At 38.2% G+C, this 22544-nt stretch overlaps 2 protein-coding genes across 2 annotated transcripts in view; one reads left to right on the forward strand and one right to left on the reverse strand.

Moving 5' to 3' along the window:
• Positions 1-10065: 10065 nt before the first annotated feature.
• On the reverse strand, positions 10066-11836 carry rnf182 (ring finger protein 182). The gene has a single exon (XM_042429453.1). It carries the CDS (start codon positions 11485-11487, stop codon positions 10648-10650), a length of 840 nt encoding a protein of 279 aa, XP_042285387.1. The 5' UTR covers positions 11488-11836; the 3' UTR covers positions 10066-10647.
• Positions 11837-16212: 4376 nt separating this feature from the next.
• Positions 16213-22544, forward strand: part of retreg1 (reticulophagy regulator 1) — a 28867-nt gene continuing 22535 nt past the window's right edge. The window contains exons 1-3 of the mRNA XM_042429317.1: positions 16213-16400; positions 17999-18105; positions 19973-20003. Coding sequence (XP_042285251.1) covers positions 16213-16400; positions 17999-18105; positions 19973-20003 — 326 coding nt within the window. The remainder of the gene's footprint in view (positions 16401-17998; positions 18106-19972; positions 20004-22544) is intronic.

Raw genomic sequence — 22544 nt, forward strand, 5'->3', positions numbered from 1 at the left:
GAGCCTCTGCATTGGCACACCAGTTAAAGTATGAGGACCAGAGATGACAGATCTGTCACAGATGATTTAATGGCCAAAAGTAAATGAAAACAATAATCAGTAAACAAAGGTGCTCTAAATCTAAATCTAAACCAATCAGCATGCTGCAGCAGGCATAGGCAGGAACTGAGCAGGGCCTAATCCAGACCTCTTATCAGTTCAGGTGTGGCCTGTTAGTTTGAGGCTAAATCCTACCCATAACATTTATTTTTATTATCATTTCAATTAATCAATTAGTTGTTTGGTGCATAAAATGTACGGAAATGGTGAAAAATGTTAATAACTGTTAGTAACAGTCCACAACACAAAGATATTCAGTTTATTATCATAGAAGACTAAAGAACCCAGACAATTTTCACATTTAAGAAGCTGGAGCCACAAAATTTTAGCACTTTTTTCTTGGAAAAATGACTTAAAACAATTAATTAGTTAGTTGTTTGGTCCATAAAATGTCAGAAAATGGTGAAAGTTTATTATGTTAGTTTATTATGATAGAGGACTACATAAAGCAGGAAATATTTAAAAAAACATTTAAAAAGCTGGAATCTGAGACTCCAAACGATTAATGGCAAAAAAAATGTCAATTAATTTAATAGTTGGTAACTAATTGAAGAATTGATTGATTGTTACATAGTTAATATTAGGTTAATATTATTTTCACACTTGCCTCTGTTGTATCTATCCATGCAGATTGTTTTTTAGTTTTAGGCTGACGCTCATGGCTTTTACTGAAATATCTGAACAGCTATGTGATATCATGAAATTTGGCGAAGATACCCATGGTGCCAAGAGATTGAAGCCAAGTGACTTTGGAGATCGCCCAACTTTTTCTCTTGTCCCACAAACAGGTTGACATTTTTGAGTGTTAAATGTCTATTGCACATCTGTCTGTCCTCTCCCAGGACAGACAGATGTGCAATAGATGTTGTGTGTACAGAATAGAAACACACAAATTACAGACTATAGCATTGAACAGGATAACAAAATTATAATGGCTTTATAATATATATGAAGAATGTGATGAAGAGGATACCAAGGAGCTTCCAAGTGCCACCAGAGCAGAATAGGACCTGAGCCACGCAACCTCCATCACCATGGAAACCTGGGAAGAGGACAGACTACACATGCACACAGGGGAGACTCACATCTCACCGTTCACATACACGGGAGAAGAGACAAGAAAAGACATTAATCAAACAGGAGAGAGAGAGAAAGATAAAGACATCACTCAGAGAGAGAGAGAGAGAGAGACATGAGGTGAGGTTGAGCTCCTGCAGGATGGAGAACTGGATCCAAAACCTCAGGAAATGGCACCGACACCAAGGGAAGCAGAGCGGTTCCAGCATGGGTGCTGATCCAGCAAGAGATGCCTGAGAGACAAGAGAGGACAGGAAGAAAAAATAAGGGAGACAGAGGGAGAGAAGAGAGCAGGGAACATGGCTCGGACACTCATGTGCTTGTGGAACAAACAAACAGAAGGTTAGAGAGATGCAAGAGTTATCAGAACAGTTGCAATAATTAATAATGTTGTTGGAAGGACAGCACTTAGTAAATTAATTGACAGAAACCGACCTAAGTACTCAACTAAAGGCGACTAATTGTTAGTAAAGGCAAAAAGATGAGTTTTAAGTTTAGATTTAAGGGACTCAACAGACTCGGATTGTCAGACATCAGCAAGGAATTTATTCCATAAGAATCTGGCCTGACTACTTTTTAACTCTGAGTACACACAGGAGCTCTGCATTTCGAGAGCGAAGAGCTCGAGATGGAATATAAGATTTAAGGAGATCAGACAGGTATGATGGAGCAGGCCCATTTAGGATTTAATAAGTCAGCAGAAGCACCTTAAAGTCTGATCTAACATGAATAGGAAGCCAATGAAGGGAGGCTAGCATCGGTGTAATATGGTCAAATTTTCTTGTTTTATTAAGATTCTAACTGCAGCATTTTGAATTATCTGAAGATGTTTAGTACTCGCACGTGGCAAACCTGAAAACAGAACATTACAGTAGTCATGTCTGGACGAAACAAATTCATGTATTAGAGTCTCTGTATCAGCCATGGACAGGGAGGACCAAATTTTAGCTATGTTACGTAAGTGGAAAAAGGCAGTTGTGGGGATTTCTTTAACATGCTTATCAAAGGAGAGGCTGCGATCAAACATAACACCAACATTCTTGGCAGCCACACTTTTGTCCAAGACTGTGATTTATGACCACAAGTCAGTTCCTCAGGATTGGCCCTTATCATTTCAGTTTCCATTGTGCGGCAGTGCAAATTACCAAGCAAATTTGCAACTGATCAAATTATCTCCAACTAATTAACAAACAGTGAATTTAGGGCCTTTGAGACAGTTGCCCCTTTTGTTAATCCAGCTTGACAGTGACTTTCATATCAGAGTGAAATTAAAAGAAACTACAAGGTAACACCCAGCCAAAACACACTGTAAAAGCTAATATCAAAGACACTACAGCATGATCTGACAAATGGCTGGCAGTAATGTATTATTCATGATTGCCAGTGAATGGACTAAAATAAAAACAGTCCTCTGAGAAGTCAGTTGTGTTGTGTTATATTGTTTTTGTTTCGACCAGATCTTATTTTTGTCTGCCTTGTACAGCCTGTGAATGTCACACCAACATGTGGGAATGTTCATTGCATCACTAAAAAGGAATCTGAAATGATGTTACGCTCCCTTTAGGGAAGCACTTGCTCATATTCAGATTCAGAGTTCTCTGGAAAACACAAATGGTAGAAGGTCTGGACTGTTTATCATCAGTAAGATGTCTGTTGTAAAAGCAGGTCGAGAACAAACTGTGCTTGGAAGAGCTCCTCACTGTTTGTGTTAAACCCTGCTTGGATGACTGGACGGGAGTTAAACTGCATGACAGTGATGGAAAATAGACTTAGAAAACTTAATACGACTGTAATATAAATGAAAAACTTGCATTCAATACTGTGTTATACTCTGGAATTTGTAGTATAAACAATAAATGGAGATCTAGCATATTTAAAATCCGATATTGTTACTGTCCTGCGAAGTATCTCCAATATGTCAGCTTTTCATTGGCAGCATTGTGACTTTTCACCTTTCAGCTAATCCAATGCGTTTTTAATGGTTTATTTAGCTTAAAAGATACGTTCATAATTTTTCAAGTGTCCAAATGAACATGGAACAAGGTTTTCCTCACTGTAATAATGCCCCCTATATTGATGGAGTGATGGAGGCCAAATTCCACAGTTTGTCCACACAGTCATTTAAAAGTTGATGTGAAGCTTATATGAGGCTTCAGCAATCTGAGTTAGTCATATCAAGTGGATATCTGCCGCATTTACTGTCTTTTTAGCATCAAATTCCCTCTTTGTGTTTCCTCTGACAGTGTTTTCCTGATGAGCTGCAGTGGAAGTATACACTGTAAAAAAAGTTATTTCACAGAAATTTACTGTATTATTTTACAGTTTGTTTGTTTTTCTACATTAAATGTAAATGCCATAAAAACACAGTAAATTATTTTTATTAAAAATATTCACCATAAAATAAAGGCTGTAATCTGTAAATTAATATAATGGAATATCAGTTTTTTGACAGGATTATTCAATTACTTAATGGTCTCGAATGTTAAATTACATTGAATTTTATGTAAATACAAAAAAATATGCATCCTATCACTGAATGTAAAATTAAGGCAACTTTCTGTTTTTTTTTACAGCAAAACTACTACTTAATGTAAAAAACTGTAAAAAAAAAAAAAATTTAAAAAATGGTTAAAAGTCTGACAGCAAAAGTTGCCGAACAATTACAGTCAAATAACGGTAAAAAAACCCCTTTAGTTATTCTACAGAGAATTTTTCTTAAAAAATACAGATATTTACTGTAGACATTATCTGCATTTTTACAAATAACTGTTGTAAATTATTTTAAAAAATCATTGTAAAATATTGCTAGAATGTTAAACAAATGTATAAATCTGCACAAAAATTTGAAAAAACTCAACCACAGCAGAATGGTCCCCTCTTCTCTCTAACCTACTGTGTGACAAATGCAATCCTTCAAGATCAGGCAAATAAGATGGTGTTTTTCCTTGATGATGCTTGACATTTGGACAATTTCAGTGTTCTAAATTAATGGATGTATTAGTCTACACAATCCACAGCAGAAAAAAGTAAACATCAGATAGAATACTATGTTTAATTGTGCAAGCGCCAAATTAGATTTTCCATTTGGTGAGTAAATATACCAAAATAGTCATGTGTTGCAGACAGAGACTTAGGCCGATGCTGGGCTGTAATATAACTTGCAGTTTTTTTTATTTGCGCACTTTACAGCCACAACAAAGCAGTAAATGTAGCTTACAGTCCACCATCATATTTTTGCTGCTGTTAAAACCCACTAGCTTTGTGCTAACTACTACAACTGGAGGAAATTCCTCTTCTTTTACTACTTCTGCTTCCAAAACTCTCACCTTACTCAAAGGCACAACCTGGTGGCAGAAATGCAGAAGTCATACAACATATCCACAAACATTAATACTGGCTAAAATACAAAATTATGAACACTATATCCTGGAAAACATTTTAGATCAGATTATTTATTTTTGTTTACTTAGTTAATTAATGTGATCCTAATTTATAAAGTTAATCAACCTGCATAATGTCCTATAGTTTTATATTGACATTCCAAATTATAGTTTATTTAATCTCCCCCCTAGGGTTGGGTGATGTCTACAGAATTGGCATATGACGATGTTCACAGTGAAACATCGCGATAGACGATGATATCGTGTGGGATAAATTACCGCATTTTGCTGTCATTTTGCGTTACTGTAAGTGCAATAAAAGCTAAGTGAGTAAAAAGCCAATAAGAGTAATTTAGTCCACGCAAAAGATGGACAGACGACAGGGGGGCTTTTAAATCACAATGTTATGATGGTAGAGGCTCAGTGGTTGATGACTGTCAGCCATTGGTGACGGACGATGGCATTGCCCATCGGCCCAACCCTACCGCATACTCAGAACATCGCCCTGGGTGTTCTCAGTGTCATCTATAACATCTTTCTCAATTCATTGTTTTTGGAAAAGTTCCAGACATTATCAGATGACATCACAAATTTGAATTTTAGCAAAATAATTTTTGGATTTGGGAGAGATTTGTTCATGTTCACTAACCCCATACATTAATGTGAAATGTCTGTAGATATATTGGAGAGCTGCTTATAATTACTGTGAAATAATGTTTATATAAAGTAATGATCATTAAAATTATGTTTTTGCAAACTATTATCACATGATCTTATTTTTTGAACAGTATAAAACCAACGTTTACCAGGGATTTACTGTAAATAGATTGGATAATCACATAAAATAAAAGCCTAAAGCACTCAAGATACCGATAATGGGTGTTAAAGGAGGGTAATTTGAGTGTAATTTTACATCATTTTTCTGTGTTTTACATCCAGAAATCTGTACTTTGATGGGGAGTTCCTGTGGATAGACTGGGTAACCCTATGAATTTACCAAAGATTACTGTATGAAAACAAATCTTCATTTAAATTAGGTAATTTTAAGGTAGTTCTGCAATCTTTTTCATTTTTTTGTGCAGATTTATACATTTGTTTAACATTCTAGTGATGTTTTACAATGAGATTTCTATGTTCATTTGGGCTCCTGACTGTTGTTTTAAGGCAGACATTAAAAATTGTGAAACTGGTCTTTATGGAGTAAGAGAATTTTCTTAACCGATAAGGAAAAATATCCCTCAATTCATAAAAAATTAAGTATTACCAAATTCAGAGATACATGGTTTTTACTGTACAGCAACAACATATTGTAAAAATAATGTATAGTAATGTTGCATTATGACTTTTGTCTGACCAAAACAAGACATCTGAAGACATCACCTTTGACTCTAGAAAATTATTTTTTCTTACATTCAATAGACCAAACAATTACTCAAGAAAATAATCTGCAGATCAATCGATAATATAAAATAAGTATAAGTTATAAAATAAGTATAAATAAGTTGCAGCCCTACACTGCAGCATTTGTACCATCACATGAACAATCTGAGCTGCAAAAGTTTGATTTGTTGCTTACTTGGCCCTGTCCTGTATGTATTAGTGTCCAGTTCCTGTCTGGGTTTCAGGAAAATCCCTGAAAAACTGAAAAGACTTTTTTAAATTTGAGGATTCTGTCTCATTCATTCACTGATGAAGCAGTGGATCATGAGTTTATCTGTGTGTTTAGACATTTTCCAGTCAGTTAACAGACAATTGAATCAATACAGTGGATATAAATGGTTGTGCAAGAGCAGGATATTCAACAAAACCTGAACAGGGAAGAGGTAAGGGAGAGCTGTCACACCGCCCTCTGGTGGTTCAAACTTGACCTCTCCACAGAGAATGAGAGATGAATAATCATGCAGTATACTGCAGTGTAGACTGGCCTGAATTAACATTTCTGTGTCAGAGGCTATCTTCCGTAAAGGATATATGGCTAGCGATATTCTATATTTTTCTCACTGTCAACAAATCTCATGTGTAGAGCCAAAACAACAATTAATTGATCTACTTACAAGTATTGTGTGTGTATCCAAAGCCTGATATATCTTATTCCTCATTGCTGTAGACCAATAGGGCTCATTAAAAACACATCAATGAACCACGTTGGACAGGCTCCAAAGTTTTCAGTCTCTGGAGAGCAGTTCCTTGTAAGGCATAAACTGTAAAAAAAAAAATAATAATAATAACGCAGCCACTATAACATCAACCATTGATTTGTGGACTCCTGTTTTGAAGCCTCGAGTTTGGCATTTTGACCATTGCCATCTTGAATTTTTGGAGCCAGAAGTGACCATATCTGGACGAGAGGGTTGAGCTGACCCTAAACTGTGCCTATGCTCCTTTTCTTATCTGGGGTTACGTTACATAATGTATGTAGCCACAGTTGTCACCGTGGTGGCGACTTGTCAATCACAAGTTAGCCACGCCCTAAAGCATACCCTACTTTATCATCTATTTTACTTTAAATGGGACCATAACTTACAAAATGAACATCATGCTATATTGAAGAAGACTTGAAACTAGCAATTGAGACCATAAACTGGGAATTAGGAAACCGTTTACTGAGGTAATAATTTAAGTGATAAGTAGGGTAATTTTCTCATAGACTTCCATATAATCCCCTGCTGGCTATTAGAAAGAATGCAGGTTTAAGGCACTTCGGCATCGGCTTCACTTTTTAGACCCGTAGTTTGCTGCGTGGACTGACGTTCTTTGAGAAATCTATGATGTATTGCAAAGTCAAGAGGTTGTGATATGTAGCCATGGATGTATAATAAGAGCTGGATAGGGTGCCGCTGCTCAGCCTTGCAGGCAATTTTTCCCAGTGGCCACTCACGGTATTGCAGCGAAAAATCCCCCTGTGGCCCAAAAAGGATTTTCCCCATAGACCACCCTTGTAAAAGAGACGTCTGTAAAACTGTTGACAGAACACCTCGAACTGCAAACAAGGTCAATTATGACTCTTTCTATTATGAACTTTTGATCCATGGAGGTTTTATCTTTGTAAAACTTTCCTCGAGCCGAGAAAAGCAATTTTAAAATCTGTGACATCATCACAATGTAAAGTCTATAGGCCGAGCAGGAACTTGCAGGCAGGGCCAGCAGGGGAAACACTACTGCGCATATTCAGTGGGCCGCACAACACGGAAGCAAACCTGAAAGCTAGAAACTTTTTTTGGAGTATGCGCCAGGCAAACAATTCCTACAGGATTGAATGGGCGCCATTTTTAGCCCAGTACCCAGCTCTTATAATACATCCATGATGTAGCATGACAAGCTAGTGAAGCCCTGTAAACAGAACAGCATTCCCGCACATGCTCAGTGGTGTCTGCTACTACACTCTCTGGAGACTGAAAACATGATTACTGTTATTAGTCTTTGGAGCCATTTCTGAACAAACTACCGTGACTGTAATCTTTGCTGCGAAGGAACATGTCACCCAGTGCAACAGTGTGACTCGTTGATATGTTTCTAATTAATAAGATATATCAGGCTTTGGATACACACACAATAATTGTTAGTAGATCAATTCATTGTTTGTTTGGCTCTGCACATGAGATTTGTTGGCAGTAAGAAAAATATAGAACATTGCCAGATTTATCCTTTAATGGACATTTTCTACAAATGTTAACTTTTTATTCAAATTTCATTTTCATTTAATCTAATTTATTGTTGGTATTTTAAATAATATAATTAAAATATGCAATATCCACACAGGCAACTATGGCGACCATCCGATAAGGATCACAGGTTGTGATCCCTCACTGGCTTCCCACCATCTAACACTGCTAATTGAGTTTAATAATGCTGGCTGTCAGGGGTTAAACATGGGTCTATTAGTGAACATGCTTTTTCCCCCCACTTCCATGGCAGCAACCGGTACATTTTCTAAAAAGAAAATTCACTGTAGTGGTGTCAAGATTCCATCCCACTCACTACCCAAAAAATCCCAAATTCCCTAAATTGACAAATTACATGTATGATATATGACATGTATGACAGATCTCAAGATCTGACTTGAAAAAAAACGTTGATTGACTTTCACTGTCTGCACAGTAATACATTTACAGCTTGTTCAACTTAAAAATATAAGTTTCCCTGCTGCTTTAAGGATCCCCTCCAGACATGTTTTAAAACATAAAAATTACTCTTTTGGGATATGTCTGATATGCTTTCGGCACAAAACAGTTCAATTACCAAGTTAATTCTTGAAATCTCCTCCTTCTCCGTCATTGATAAATCTACAAATACGCAAATATTGTTCATTTCAAAAGCTTAATAACTGATGTCTGCTACTTAACTGAAAAGTCCATTCTCTGTGTATGTGCATTGGAGCCCTCAAGTTTCCACATCACGCTTGTGTTGGATGTATATTGGATCACAATTGGCCTCCACAAATGTGTCACAAATCATGCCTGTGGGTACATGTCTTAAACTTAGAGTTAAGGTAAGCACAGAGAAACTTTCCCATTTCAGCAGATGAATGTGAAAGTAGGTAACAATAAGTAAAATCCATTTTTGAGTGGAGGGGGACTTTACAAATGTCTGTTAACTGAACTAAAGTTGAATAATTAGTTCAAAGCTGTCTTGTGAAAAGCAACTGAGGTTCAATAAAGTTGAGATTTTAAGTTGGATCAGCAATTGTTCAGTCATCTTGACAAATGTTTCAGACCCTCTAGAAGTGAACATATTGTGTAACATCACCTCCGCCACTTTTCACTTGTTGTTATGGGCATGTTGACAACGGTTGGCAAGGAAGCAGAGATATTTAAAATGTCAAATTTTTAGCCTGTTAGTATTTCTTAGCAAGCACTGTCTAAATAAACAACTGGGCATTTTCTCCCACAATTTGTGCTACTTTGTGCCAAACCGCTTTTCTTTTGTCCTTGTCCTTGTAATCTGGGAGGGAAGAGTCGAGTCGTATAAAAGTGGAATTCCCGAAATGGCAACGATTATTTTCTCCTCCACAGACATCTTCCTATAACTTCCTAGTACACCATCAAACGACTTCATCAATTTCACAGCATCACTTCCTGAAAAAATGCAGTTGGAAGAATCAGTTTTTCATTTGAGAGAACTGATTAACAACCAGGATATAGCTTTAAATTTGTTTAAGAGGTTTCCAAGATATATGTTTTCTTCAAACTACAACTGATCATGTTTCTTTAGAAACTTCAGTGAACAAACAGTACATTCACTCAACTCAACATTTCAAGTCAGAACTCATGATTATAAGTTCTGAAGGTGTCTTAAAATAACTGACTTGAAATAAATATAATTTACATATTTATGTTAATGACAAAAGATAAGTAATTCCTGATTACAGTGTTCTAGTCAACACACCTAAAAACAAGAAATGTATAAAAGGGCTCTGCAGCTTGAACGAAAAAATCACCTTAAACAGGCATTCACTAGTATTTTCAACCTTTTTATTTCAGGATCAAACAACTGTCTATCCTGTGTGTGTTATTCTTTAATGGTAACAAAACATATTGATTTCCCTTTTTGGTGCATAGAAACAGTTTTTCCACATTTGTTCATGCTGATTTCAAGAACTGTCAGGACTCTGTGATGCTGAAGTTCACATTTGATGCATTTATGGCTCTGAGACAATCTGAAAAGGTTGAGAACCACTGTTAGATAACAAATTAAATCCACAGGTGTCAGAGACGGTTATTATTACCACCTTAAATCCCTTCGGGTTTTTACCACAACATTATTATGCATGCTATTTAGCCGATTCCACCAGAAGGGGCATTAAAGTTTTAGCTAAATCTTACACTTTGAGCTCTGTTGGGTAATTAGTTGGCTATCAAGCTAGAAAAATGCACAAATTAACATGTATAATAATGAAAAGCCCCAAAGTGTGAGCTCCATTTGTAATTTACATAATCTGTTCTTGCTCTCTCCTCCAACAAAGAAGATGAACATTTTTTCTGCCATTCAAGTAACTGTTCACAGTTACACAGTAACATCCCCATTAGTGGGATTCTGGAGATCCATTGTCAAACATATTCAAAGCAAACCATTGCCCATTCATCTGGTCCCATTACGGTGGTATGCAGTCCCAGAACTCATGGCAGATACACTGGCAGAACCCGTAGACCATGATCATGATGAGGCTGGCAGGAACCAGGCTCACCAGCAACACCCCAAGTGTTGTCCTCTGCATTATAAGCAGGTAAACCCCCATGGGCAGCGAACTGAAGTACAACAGCCCAAGCACCCACACCAGCACCCGGGCCGAGGTCTGACACAGGAGGGCTGCACAGTTCCACACTGTCCACCTCTGTGTGATGGACGCCATGGAGTCCAGACTTGATGAACGGTAGCCACGGTTTGCAGCGTGGGATCCACGTGCCTGGCGGTGGAGGTCCTGATTTGAGGAGGGTGCCGGCGGAGGCTCCATGATGGTGATGACCACAAAGTTAGGAGAGCCCCGGATGGAGGAGTAGGTGGTGGTGGAGGAAGAGGATGAAGAAGGGGATGTTGCTGATGGGTTGCTACTCATCAGCGAGCTCAGATGCCTGGGGCTCAGGAGCAGCTCTGTGGTTGCCTCCTGGTGGAAGTGGAGGTTCCTCTGGTTCCTGCTTTGGAGGGCCAGCGCCGCCACCAGGTTGCAGTCATCTGGAAGGGTGCTCACAGCATCCCCTGGCAGTCTGGTGACATAGCGGCAGAACGGGCACACCACAGCGTTGGGAGGTGACTCACCGAGGTCCAGAATCTTAGCAAGACATTTGGCGCACAGACGGTGGCAGCATTCGAGCACCTTCGGCCTGCGACTCCCCAGGTTATACGTGCAATAGCAGATCTTACACTCCAGCTCCTCGGTGCTCAGTATGTCCACGTGGCCACAACCATCCTCCATGCTTTGCAGCTCAATCATCATCCTGTCCCCAAGCTCTATCCAGTCTTGAGATCAACAGAAAAATCCGACCGAAAGCTCAGGTCCAGGCTCAGCACCGAGGCACATGACAAGTTTCCCATAGATGGAAATGGTGACAACTCCCCACTCCACTGAAGGTTTGGGGTTCATTGTGGCTGTCCGACAGGCTCCTGTACTGTGTATGTTTGGGGGTGTGTGTGTGTGCAAGAGAGAAAGAAAGAGAGAGAGAGATTTGAGAGTTGATGTGGGAAGCCCCTCGTGAGTTCTGGCCTTGGGGGCTTGCCTGCCTCCGAGCAGTTGGGGAAACTGCGCTTCGTTTGGGGCAAAAAAAAAAAAAACCTTTCATGGGCCGCACGAAAAGAGAGAAAAAATGTGAGAGAGACTGAAAGAAAAGACAGAGAGAGAGAAAGAGAGAGGGAGAGAGATAACTGTTAACACAGCATTAGAAGAGAACAGAGGCGAAAGGACAACAAAGCAGAGTCTGTACAAACCAGAGCTGGAATTTTCGAGCCTGATCTTTTGTTGCTCAGTGAAATTCGGTCCAATTAGTGGCTGACACACACACACACACACACACACACACACACACGCACGCACACACACACACACACACACACACACACACACACACACACACACACACACACACACACACACACACCTCTTTAACATCTACAGCGCTCTGTTAACGGTGTATGAGTGTGTATGTGCAAGAAAACATGAATGACTGTGTATTTGCATGATAATGTTTAAGTGTGTGTGTGTGTGTGTGCGCACGTGTTCTCTGTACAGTGTTTGATGTCAATCTGTGTATGAAGATTTTTCTTCATAAAACAAACATTTCTGCAGCTAAGTTCATTTTATGGTCCATTTCAGCTGTGTTCAGAGAAAAAGCTCTAAAAAGCCACTGTATACAGCCAGATATTTCCCTCAGGAGTTGGTAGAGAGCAAAAACAGACCAAACAGGGAGTGAATATTGGACTTACATTTACCAAGTGGACAGAAACACGACTCCAAATGAATGATAATGTTGCTCCGTAACTGCTGGATGTGGAAATAAGCGACTGTATGCTAACAAGTTCAACATATCAATTTAAAAGCTGCTGATATGTCAGTGTTGTGTTCACTACTTGTTCCCTCTGCCCCCAAGTGGCCAAAAATCAGTCATTGCAGGTTTAAATATTTAATTAAAAAAAAAACAACAACAACACACTGACCAGGATTTTAAGGATGTGAAAATCATAAAAGACATTTCTGGTACTTCCAAACCTGTCGAGAAGTCATCAGTGTTCCTGTGATTCACCTGCTTAGTTTCTATTTTCATTGTCACAAGAAAAAACGCTTCTTCAGATGCTTAAAGTGACTTCCGTGATGTTTTCTGTTGTGATGAGCACCCTCTAGTGGTTGTGAAAATGGCAACCGTCCTCAATTAGTACTAAAGCCGCATGTGGCGTATTTTTATTTTTCACCATAAAACCTCTCAGGGAGGAGGTTGGGTTGGATGATTGGATGGGTGTCTGACTTTAACATCAGAGATCATGATTTGCATCGTAGAAACACTTTGACCAAGTTATTCTGGTTACTTTAAACTTAACCAGACTTCAACCATGGAGGTCACAGATCAGAAAATTACTCATGGGTTGTTTCATATCCAGCGTTTTCGGTGTCAATATTGGATGGATTCAGCTTGTAACTCTGTCAGTGATTTGTATAAAACCACATTTGTTCACATGAATGCTTGTGGAACTTTTTATAGCAACATTTTGTTGACATACTAATCCAGTTGTTGGTCATGGTTACAGCGAGTTAAAATTAAGCTTATCCACAGACTGCAGTTGACTCATAAAATATCAAAGAAAGAAAGTTTAGTTTAGTTAATCAAAGTTACTGTGGTTCCTCTCCTTTTTCACTAAATCCTGGTTCCCAACATTACCAGTTTTTTTCAACAAAAAAAAAATTCAGTTCAATGTTTCTGTTAATTTATCTGTCGTGTTACACAAATAATGTAATACGGGTTAAAGTTGGGTGTTGTGTTTCACAAAGGTATATTTTGTTTAAAGGTTTCAGTCCTGCTGTGTTGAGAGTTTTTTGAGAGTTTTGTCATCAGTGATAGTGAAACAGGCGTGCGTCATTAGCTGTACTAAGCAATGAGTCACCAGGCATTGTCCAGTCGGGGAAAGAAGGATAAAAACTGTTCTGTTGTAAATGACATTCTGTATAATTTGGTGACTCATGGTTGTGTGTGTGTGTGACCAGAGGAAATTGTGATTGTCAGCAGGATTTTCCCTTCTGTTTTATTACAATTTTTAATATCACCTTTTTTTTGCACACTGTGGCCTGCTTACCTTTTTTTTTAACACCCCTTTAAAAGTTTCCAGTGCCAAATAATATTTTCTACCCTTTATATGAGGTGGTACTACAGTTACCTTTCAAAACAGCTATGGATTTGCCTTGAGAACCCTCTATAAGTGTGAATATGTGTCAGAATCGGCGTACTGGCGTGGAGTGAGGGAGTGGCCCCGGCAGTGGAAAGTGGAGCAGATCTTTGTTGGAGATCACGGTTTGGCAGTGAGCTCTGATCTTGATTTGAGTCCAGAACAGCGCAGACCGCAGTGCAAAATGGGTCATCATCTCTTTGTAGTTCTTAGTTTCCCCTCGTTTCTCCCTGAGATGGGTTAAATCTGACTCTGCTGTCTGTCATACAGGCTGTATTCATCCGGCTATCATTCTGTTTTTGAAACCACCTTTCTGATAGTGAAAGTTGAGGGATTGAGTCCAACAATTTTTGTAAGTTTCTAAAACAGACAAGCCAACAACCACGCCCACTTTACACAGTAATTGGTCAGGTGTGTGCAGGTGTTCTTCTCACAAGTACTTTTGTAGGTATAACTGACAGCAACCATCAGTGGTAGAATGTAAGTAAGTACATTTACTCAAGTACTGTACTTAAAGGTGCAGTGCGTAGGATTTCTTTATGGTGGTGCAATATGGTGGGCTCCGTGGAAGAGGACCTGCCCCCTATGTAGATATAAAGGGCTCATTCTAAGGTAACAAAAACACAACAATTCTAATTTTCAGGTGATTATACACTAATTAAAACATACTTATGAATATTATATTCCATTTCTGCCAAGCCTGTTCTGCTAGATGCCACTAAATTCTACACACTGCGCCTTTAAGTACAATTTAGGGTTAATTGTACTTTACATGAGATTTATCTGGTGGTGACAGGCTTAATCAGCATTGTGTGAACTTGTTTGGCAAAGGTTTGAATGTAACCGACGTTCATTTATATGTAGAAATTTTAAATAAAACCCCATTAACTAATATGGTCACATTCATTTCCTTTATTTTCATATATTACATGAATAGATTATATAACAATAGCAGCATAACACACGACACGACACACTATAAGACGACAGACTATAAGAAATCTCCAAACACACACAAACACACACACACACACACACACACACACACACACACACACACACACACACAGCTGACGTCAATGACCTCAACCACAACAAAACAAGTAGCGGCTGAAGAGTCTGGAGTTGCGTGAAGTCAGACAGAACTAGACTGAACAAGGCAGGAAGTGAGGCGGTTTCGTCCATCACAATAAAAGCACAACATATAAAGATGCACTATCAGTCTGTAAAATGACATTCTGAAATAAAATCCAAGCAGTTGCTATTCCCATTCAGGTGTATGATTTACTAGTATGGAAACTTTCACGTTAATCTGTTGAAAGTGGAAAGTTTCTCTGTGCTCAGGGAAAATCCAATTTTAAGGGGCGGGCCAACGAACATGATTTCCTGACCTCACACCCTGCGTGCTGTTATTGGCTGGCGGTTACAATCCTACAGCCCAAAGTTTGAAGCCCAGAAGCGTCCTGAACACAGTAAAATAATAAGAAAATAAGAAAATACAGACATAGGGCAGGGTCTCTGTACATGTAAATACAAGCCCCTTTTACACAGCCTGTTTAAGGCTAGAATGCTGCGCCTTTATTCCGCCTCGCTGTTCTGTATAAAAGCTACAGACACAGAGTAGAGGGGGGGTTGCTCCGCCAGTAAGCCAGCTACGGACTCTTTGAATCTGCATCGTTGGCATGCTATGTAAAAGCACACAAGAGGGCAGCATTATGCTGGCTCAGTGTAAAAAAGCAAAGGTGGCTTAACGATGGATCTTCTTTACAGCTATAATGCAGGATCTCTGTATAAAAGAGCCTACAGACACCGTCACGCACTTCTAGTGGGTCATAAGTGATGATTGAGAGGGATATTTTGTTGGGTCTATACATTGTTTTTTAAATAAAGTCTTACGTGGTATGCATTTTAGTCCTCAGTTAAAAATGGAAAAACTAAAAAAGAAAAGTAATTGAGGCTTGTGTTTCTTAGCTGGTTAACGTCTTACCTTCAGATTCGCAAGATTACAAGATCACATGATGATGCCAGAACCCTCATAGGTTGCTAATTGGTCCGAACCATGGTGGTTTGGAAAAAAGCGTATAACTTGAAACCCGGCAAGATGTATTCACGTGTGCCATCGTAATCTCGCGACTCCAGCTGCCTCACAAGGTCAGCTGCCACTTGAGTACATCAGTTCTCATGCGAAACATAGTCACCTTTATTTTGAAAACCCAATACCGGAAGCATTGTCGTACACAATCCGGAGAGCTTGACACCGCGGGAGGAGCGGAGGGGACCCGGTCGTGTTCCAATGCTGGGGAGCCGGGAAGCAGGAACCGCGGGCGGCGGAGAGGCGGCTGCCGGGCCGCTGAGCGGGGCACACCCCGAGAAGGAGATGCCTCCCGGCCGCGCAGGGTGTCGTCTCACCGGCCTGGTCAACTGGAGGCAGAGACCGTGCAGGACTTCAGCCCTGTTTGCTGCAGCCAACACGCTGTTCTGGTAGGCATCATGACGCAGGGATATCAGCCTCCCATCCTTAAAACACTGAGCTGCTGTTAATTAGAGGAAAAATAACTTTGGATTGACCCCAAACCTCAGTAGAACATCATCATAACATTTATATAATAATCGTATTTCCTGAATTTGCCTGAATTTTATAGCTATTTTATGTTTTGTACCCCAATTATTTTGTCCTATAGAATTACTAAAATAAGCTCATCCTCTAATATTTTAGGGGCATACAATTAGTCTTTGGTTCCATCTTCAACTGTATTGAACATAATGGTATATTTTATTATTATATTTTATTTTAAATTGTTATCATTTTATTACCATGATACTTAAAAATCAGGGGTTTGCAAAGAGTTTGCATCCATTGTTTTGAATTTGTTTGTTTTATAATTTCTAATATCTCTATAATATTTTATATAATAATATAATATAAATAAAATAAAGAATAATATGGTAATCTGTACTCGGGGCCGTAGCTAGGATTGTAGAAATACTGAGCTCATAAGTTCAAATCCACCCCAACTATCTCCCACTTTTATTTTTAAAAAAATATTTATTTATTCAGTTGTATTTTCCATACATTTTATATCTGTCAGGAATAAAATTCCAGTGGGGAACTGCTGGCCTTTTGCTGACCTAAAAGTAGTCAAATTTAAGTAAGTCTAAGTCTAAAAATACTTCAAACTGCAAAAATATGGAGGACGTGACCTCAGTGTCCTCAGTGGCAGCCACAGCCCTGTGTTTTTTCCATTATGAGCTTCCGACCTTGTTTTTATGGTGCGTCCTCATCTCCTGTAGTATTATGATGATATTTTTTTATAAAATTAATTTCAGACTGTGCTGTTGTCAGGAATTTACAGTCCAAATTCATCCAATGCAACCCTAACCCGACAAAATAATTGTATCTCCCTACACATTAGTCTTCATGCTGTTTCAAATAAATGCTGCTGTCCAGAGCCAGAACATAATTCTGGAGGAAAAATACAAAATCAGTTCATTTAGATTTATTTTTCGGCCTAAAAACAATCAAATTTAAGAAATGCCAGAATCAGCCTTAAGGACTCACCATTTATGTGTTATTGTTGAACGTTAAGTCAAAATTCCCCGGCACACAACATGTCCTCTCTGTCTTCAGTGGGGGCCACATTCCTGATTTCAGCTTTTTTATTTTTCATACAGACTCAAAGGGAAATAATATGCCAGTATAATAAAGGGTCTTTTATATTACAGGGCAGACTTTTGTATCCCTGCATCCTTCTGATACTGGCTGGTTATTTTAAATGAGTAAAGAAGAAAATCATGGTATAAAATTGGATGTAATTTGCTTTAAAATGTTGAAAAGACTCTCTGCATCCATAAAAATAGACGATTGTGGGAACAGTAGGCTACTGTCTGAGAATTTCAGCCACATTCACAATTTCACTGAATACTGGCTCAAAATACTGTATAAATCAACATCTTTTCTCCAAAAATATTATTATTAGCCTTCAAAAGAGCCACACTGACACAACATGATACTTAGTGCAGCCGTGTGTGTGTCGCTGAATATGCAGATGTGAGGTGAAGCTTCTTTTGTCTCTCTGCAGGTTCGTAGCCTTCACTTCTTTCCGAGCCTACAGCCTGTCGGCCGTCCTGCTGGCTCTGCTGGTCGTCATGGTGACCGCCAGAGACATCGCTCTGTCCAGATCCACAGGTAAAAGCGACAGGACTTTTTATTTTATTAAACTCCTGAGGAAGGTCAGAGTAACCATAACAGCGATTCAATCAAATATTACAAATAAAATATCAAACCAAATAATAAAACCACAATAATCTAAGAAATAGCTGCAAATTGTGAATTTTCCTAATGAAAGAGACTCTAAATTAGAGCTGAAACGATTACCTGAGTAATCAGTTAGTTGATAAACTCCAGCTGCAGCTCCTCAAATGTGAGTATGTGCAGCTTTTCTTTAGTAATTAATGACAGATTAATCAAGAATTAAAATCATTAGTTGCAATTTTCTAACTTAAATCTGATTATTGTAGCATCTCGTTATTAGTGTTTATTAGTTACTACATATTAATACACTTTCAGATACAATTACTATAACATTATTTACCAATAGACACAGTTTGTTTACTTTGAGTTACTAGTATACATTTAAGACAAAATGTAAAAGAAACATTATAAAAAGACATTTAAATACAATTAAAAAGAGTTAAATACTAATTTGTCAATACTAATATTGAGAAATACAAATAGCATAAATAATAATTCCAGTTTATAACAACTTGGGTCTTATTTTTGTTGTTTTATACATTATTTCCATCTGTATTAATAACATTTCACTCACTAAGTCAATAGCTGAAATTTAGGAACATAGTATTAATTATATATAACGTTGCTAAAAAAAGAAGTCTGACTGGTCAAGAAACAGGAGCAGTCAGGTTCAAAATAATTAGTTTTATAATTTTTATAACTTTAGTAAAAACACTGTATGAGCACACCTTTCTCATTTTCTTACTTCAACAATAATGAATGTAGCTGCTCATATCTTCATTTTAACCCTATTAAATTGCAATTCTACATTGAACTAAACTGACTCAAAGCTGCGACAAGTTAAGTTGGCAGTCAATCGACGGAAAGTTCATCTGCAACTATTTTGTCTTATTTAAAAGTATTTAAAGTAGTTGTAATGCAAGAAATCTCAGAGTTTGATGAATTTCTTCTGGTTAAATGAGCGACTCCACACAGCACCTTAACATCCAGACTGTAGAGGTCGGATAGAAGCTACATTCATGTTATTTTTTTCACAAAGCCTGCGTCACAATCACAGACTACCTTTATCTGTCCAGCATGATAAACACAAACATCTCTGCTTTCACTCTCAGTGTAAATGTGCTTACTTCCCCTCTGACGTCGCAGTAAATCAGCTGCTGGACCAAGCGATTAATCACAAAAATAGTCTGCAGATTAATCGATTATGAAACGATCCTCAGTTGCAGCCCTAAACTGAATAACTATGGGAACAGTTGAGGCTTTTATCCAAGCTGCTCGATGTGGGTCCAGCTCAGAATTTTGGATGATTTCACCCTGATGGTGACTCGTTAGCCTGATGAGTAATAAGGATGCTTACGAGAGATGGTTACTCATCCGCCTGACGCATTTAAAATAAAAATAATGACAGAACAAAAAACAAGACATCATTTATCACTGTCATTTTATATTATCTAAAGAAATGATTACAGCTTCTTTCCTTTTTTTACGTCTTAGTCAGCACTTCTCTAGAAGTAGTGTTGTGCCTCTGACCATTGTACTCTTAATAATGGTTAATTGTATGCTGCCAAGCCTGCAAATTAGCCATAATTAGCGCCAAGTAAAGAGAAAATCCACTGTAAAACTCTTAATCTCTGTAAGGAAACAGATATTGACGTTCATTTTTGGATTTCTAGTTCCATTTAGTTGTTTAGTGTATTTTTCCTCTTCCTGTGGACTCCTCTAAGGTTTATTATGAGGGCATTATCCAATGACGTGTACCCATCCAGTGTTAAATCATGATAAAGATTTCCTTTTTCCACAGGAGCTCACTTATGGCGCAGCATGACGGCAAGGTAGGATACTGAAGTGCATCCGATGGTTGTTTGTTCATGTGTGTTTGGTGTTAGACAGCGATTGCAGGTTAGAGTTTTAGTTTCAGAAACATATCTGAGAGGCAAAGCTGCTCTGGAGGTAGAAGTCATCTGATTGGTTTAAAATTTGGTGGTCAGGGTTAAAGCCCGCTGCTGAGGTTAGCTTACCTGCTAATTTGATCTGCAGTGAAGGAACTCAAAAATATAACTGTAAAGTTTTCAAAAAATGTCAAAAGTAAATAAAATGTGTAGATGGCAATTACTTTTTTTCTTTTAATTTGAGATTCAGGAAGGTCAGCAGGCTAATTAATTAGCTTAACTTATAGGTACAGGACAGTTTTTGTAATTTGAACTCAGAAGCTCAAGTAGACTAACTAGCAAGTTTAGTTCACAATTTTTCAAATCTGTCTTAAAACAATAGTCAGGTGCCCAAATGAACATTGAAATGGTGTTTACTTATTGTAATTTAAAAGTTGATGTGAAGCTTATATGAGGCTTCAGCAGTCTGAGTTAGTCATATCAAGTGGATATCTGACACATTTACAGTCTTTTTAGCATCAAATTCCCTCTTTGTGTTTCCTCGGACAGTGTTTCCCTGTTGAGCTGCGGTGGAAGTATAGTAACAAAAAGAGAGACTTTGGCACTAAAAAGACTGTAACGTTGAAAGATATCTACTTGATTTGACTCATTTGGACGTTGAAGCTTCATATTAGCTTCAGATAAACTTTTATATACATTTTTGCACAGAAGGAGGACTGTGGATTTTGTCCCCCATCATTTACGTTGTAAGTGCATTATGAAGGGATCTTCTAATGTTCAGTATGAACATGAGGAATGATTACAGCAAGAAAAACATGTTTCACTGTTCATTTGGGCTCCTGACTGTTGTTTTAAGATACACTTGAAAAACTGTGAACCCATCTTTCAAGTCTTGAGTCTTAAATGTAATTCTTGCCTTGCACAGACAAAACTACTTCAGAAATGTGTGTCATGTCAAACTAAATGCACAGACGTGTTGAACAGATAGCTCAGCATCCTTTCTGACACCAGACTCATCCTAAATCTGCACTGGACTGTTGTGAAGCCCTGCAGAGCTGATTGGTCACACATGACCGTCTAATCAAATCCCACCGCTAACATCTCCTCTCTGAGACTGAGCCATGTGACGGCTCCAACACTGGTGTAGTTTCAAGTCACAAATCATCTTGTGATACACAAGTATTTACTAGCATTTAGTGCTGAAATGGTTACTTAATTAACAGATTAGTCTATCAACAGAAAATGTATGTAATTGTAAGTTGAATAGCTTCTGGGATTCTGACTGTTGGTCCGACAAATAAAACAGTTGGGAAACATCACTTGGAGCTCTGCGTGGAAGCTATGATAAAAATAATCAGTGATTAAAGTAATCATTGTTGCAACCCTTGTTTATATGTGCAGTGATTGCATTCATTCCCTCATAAAAACTCCCTCTAATTACAACCTTGTGACTTTTTGCTCAGAATTGATCCTGTACTCACGACATGTTAAATAGATTAATAGATATATGTGGTTTGCAATGTGTGTTTTGTGCTTTTTCAGCATAAAGATGCATTTGTTATAAATACGTAACCTTCATGATTCAATCGCCTTTGATTTAATTTCATGTGTGTGTGCTGCCGTAGCTTGTAAACAAGCGGTTGTCAGTCAGATAGTTCCAACTTTTTTTTTTTTTGCTTTTTTTGAGTTAATTTTAATGGATAACTTGTGTGTAAGACTGTAAGAGGAGAAAAATTGTTTCAAAAAGGACAACAAGTGTGTATTCAAGAAGAAAACCTCAAAAATATGAATACATCCTCAGAGTTTTATAAAAAATTAAACCGGCACAGATGACCCTTTATATATATATAGCATCTATGAAATCTGAACAAATAATATATATTTTGCACATGGTTTTAGGAGTAATAGTCCTTGTTCTTCTTGCTTGATCACATTGCAGTGAATTTACTCATCAATTCTCTTGATGTGACTGGTGTGCTTATCATGCTTTTAACTTTTACCACTTGGTGGAGCCTGAGCTCATTCAGTTGGCTCAGGTGACAATACTGTATGACAACATGAGTGACTTGACAAATCCCCCACATAAACTTAAACACCAGGCGCTAATCTGAGTGTGATGTTAGCATCATTTATTGCCCTGTTTGAGTTTGACTGCAGGGATCAACTTTGACATTTTCATCTTCCCCCTGTTAAAATCTGTAAATAGTAAACCTTTGGCTTGAAGCTTTCAGAGTGAGCACAGATTGTAGAATAACACTGGATCATGAAGCTGCAATATGTGGGGCTATGACAAACATTAAAGGGGACATATCAGGCTTTTTGTGATTGTTATTTTTATACTGTTATGATTGATGTTAAACACGGTAAAAGTTCCAAAACTTGAGGTGAACGTATGTAAAAATGCTCCCTGTGAGTCAAAATCCAGGGCTTCATCCTGCTCTGAACGCTCTATTTGCAAAGTTACCTCTACTTCCTCCTCATGAT

The sequence above is a fragment of the Thunnus maccoyii genome, chromosome 12, assembly GCF_910596095.1.
Source record: "Thunnus maccoyii chromosome 12, fThuMac1.1, whole genome shotgun sequence".
Lineage (NCBI taxonomy): Eukaryota > Metazoa > Chordata > Actinopteri > Scombriformes > Scombridae > Thunnus > Thunnus maccoyii.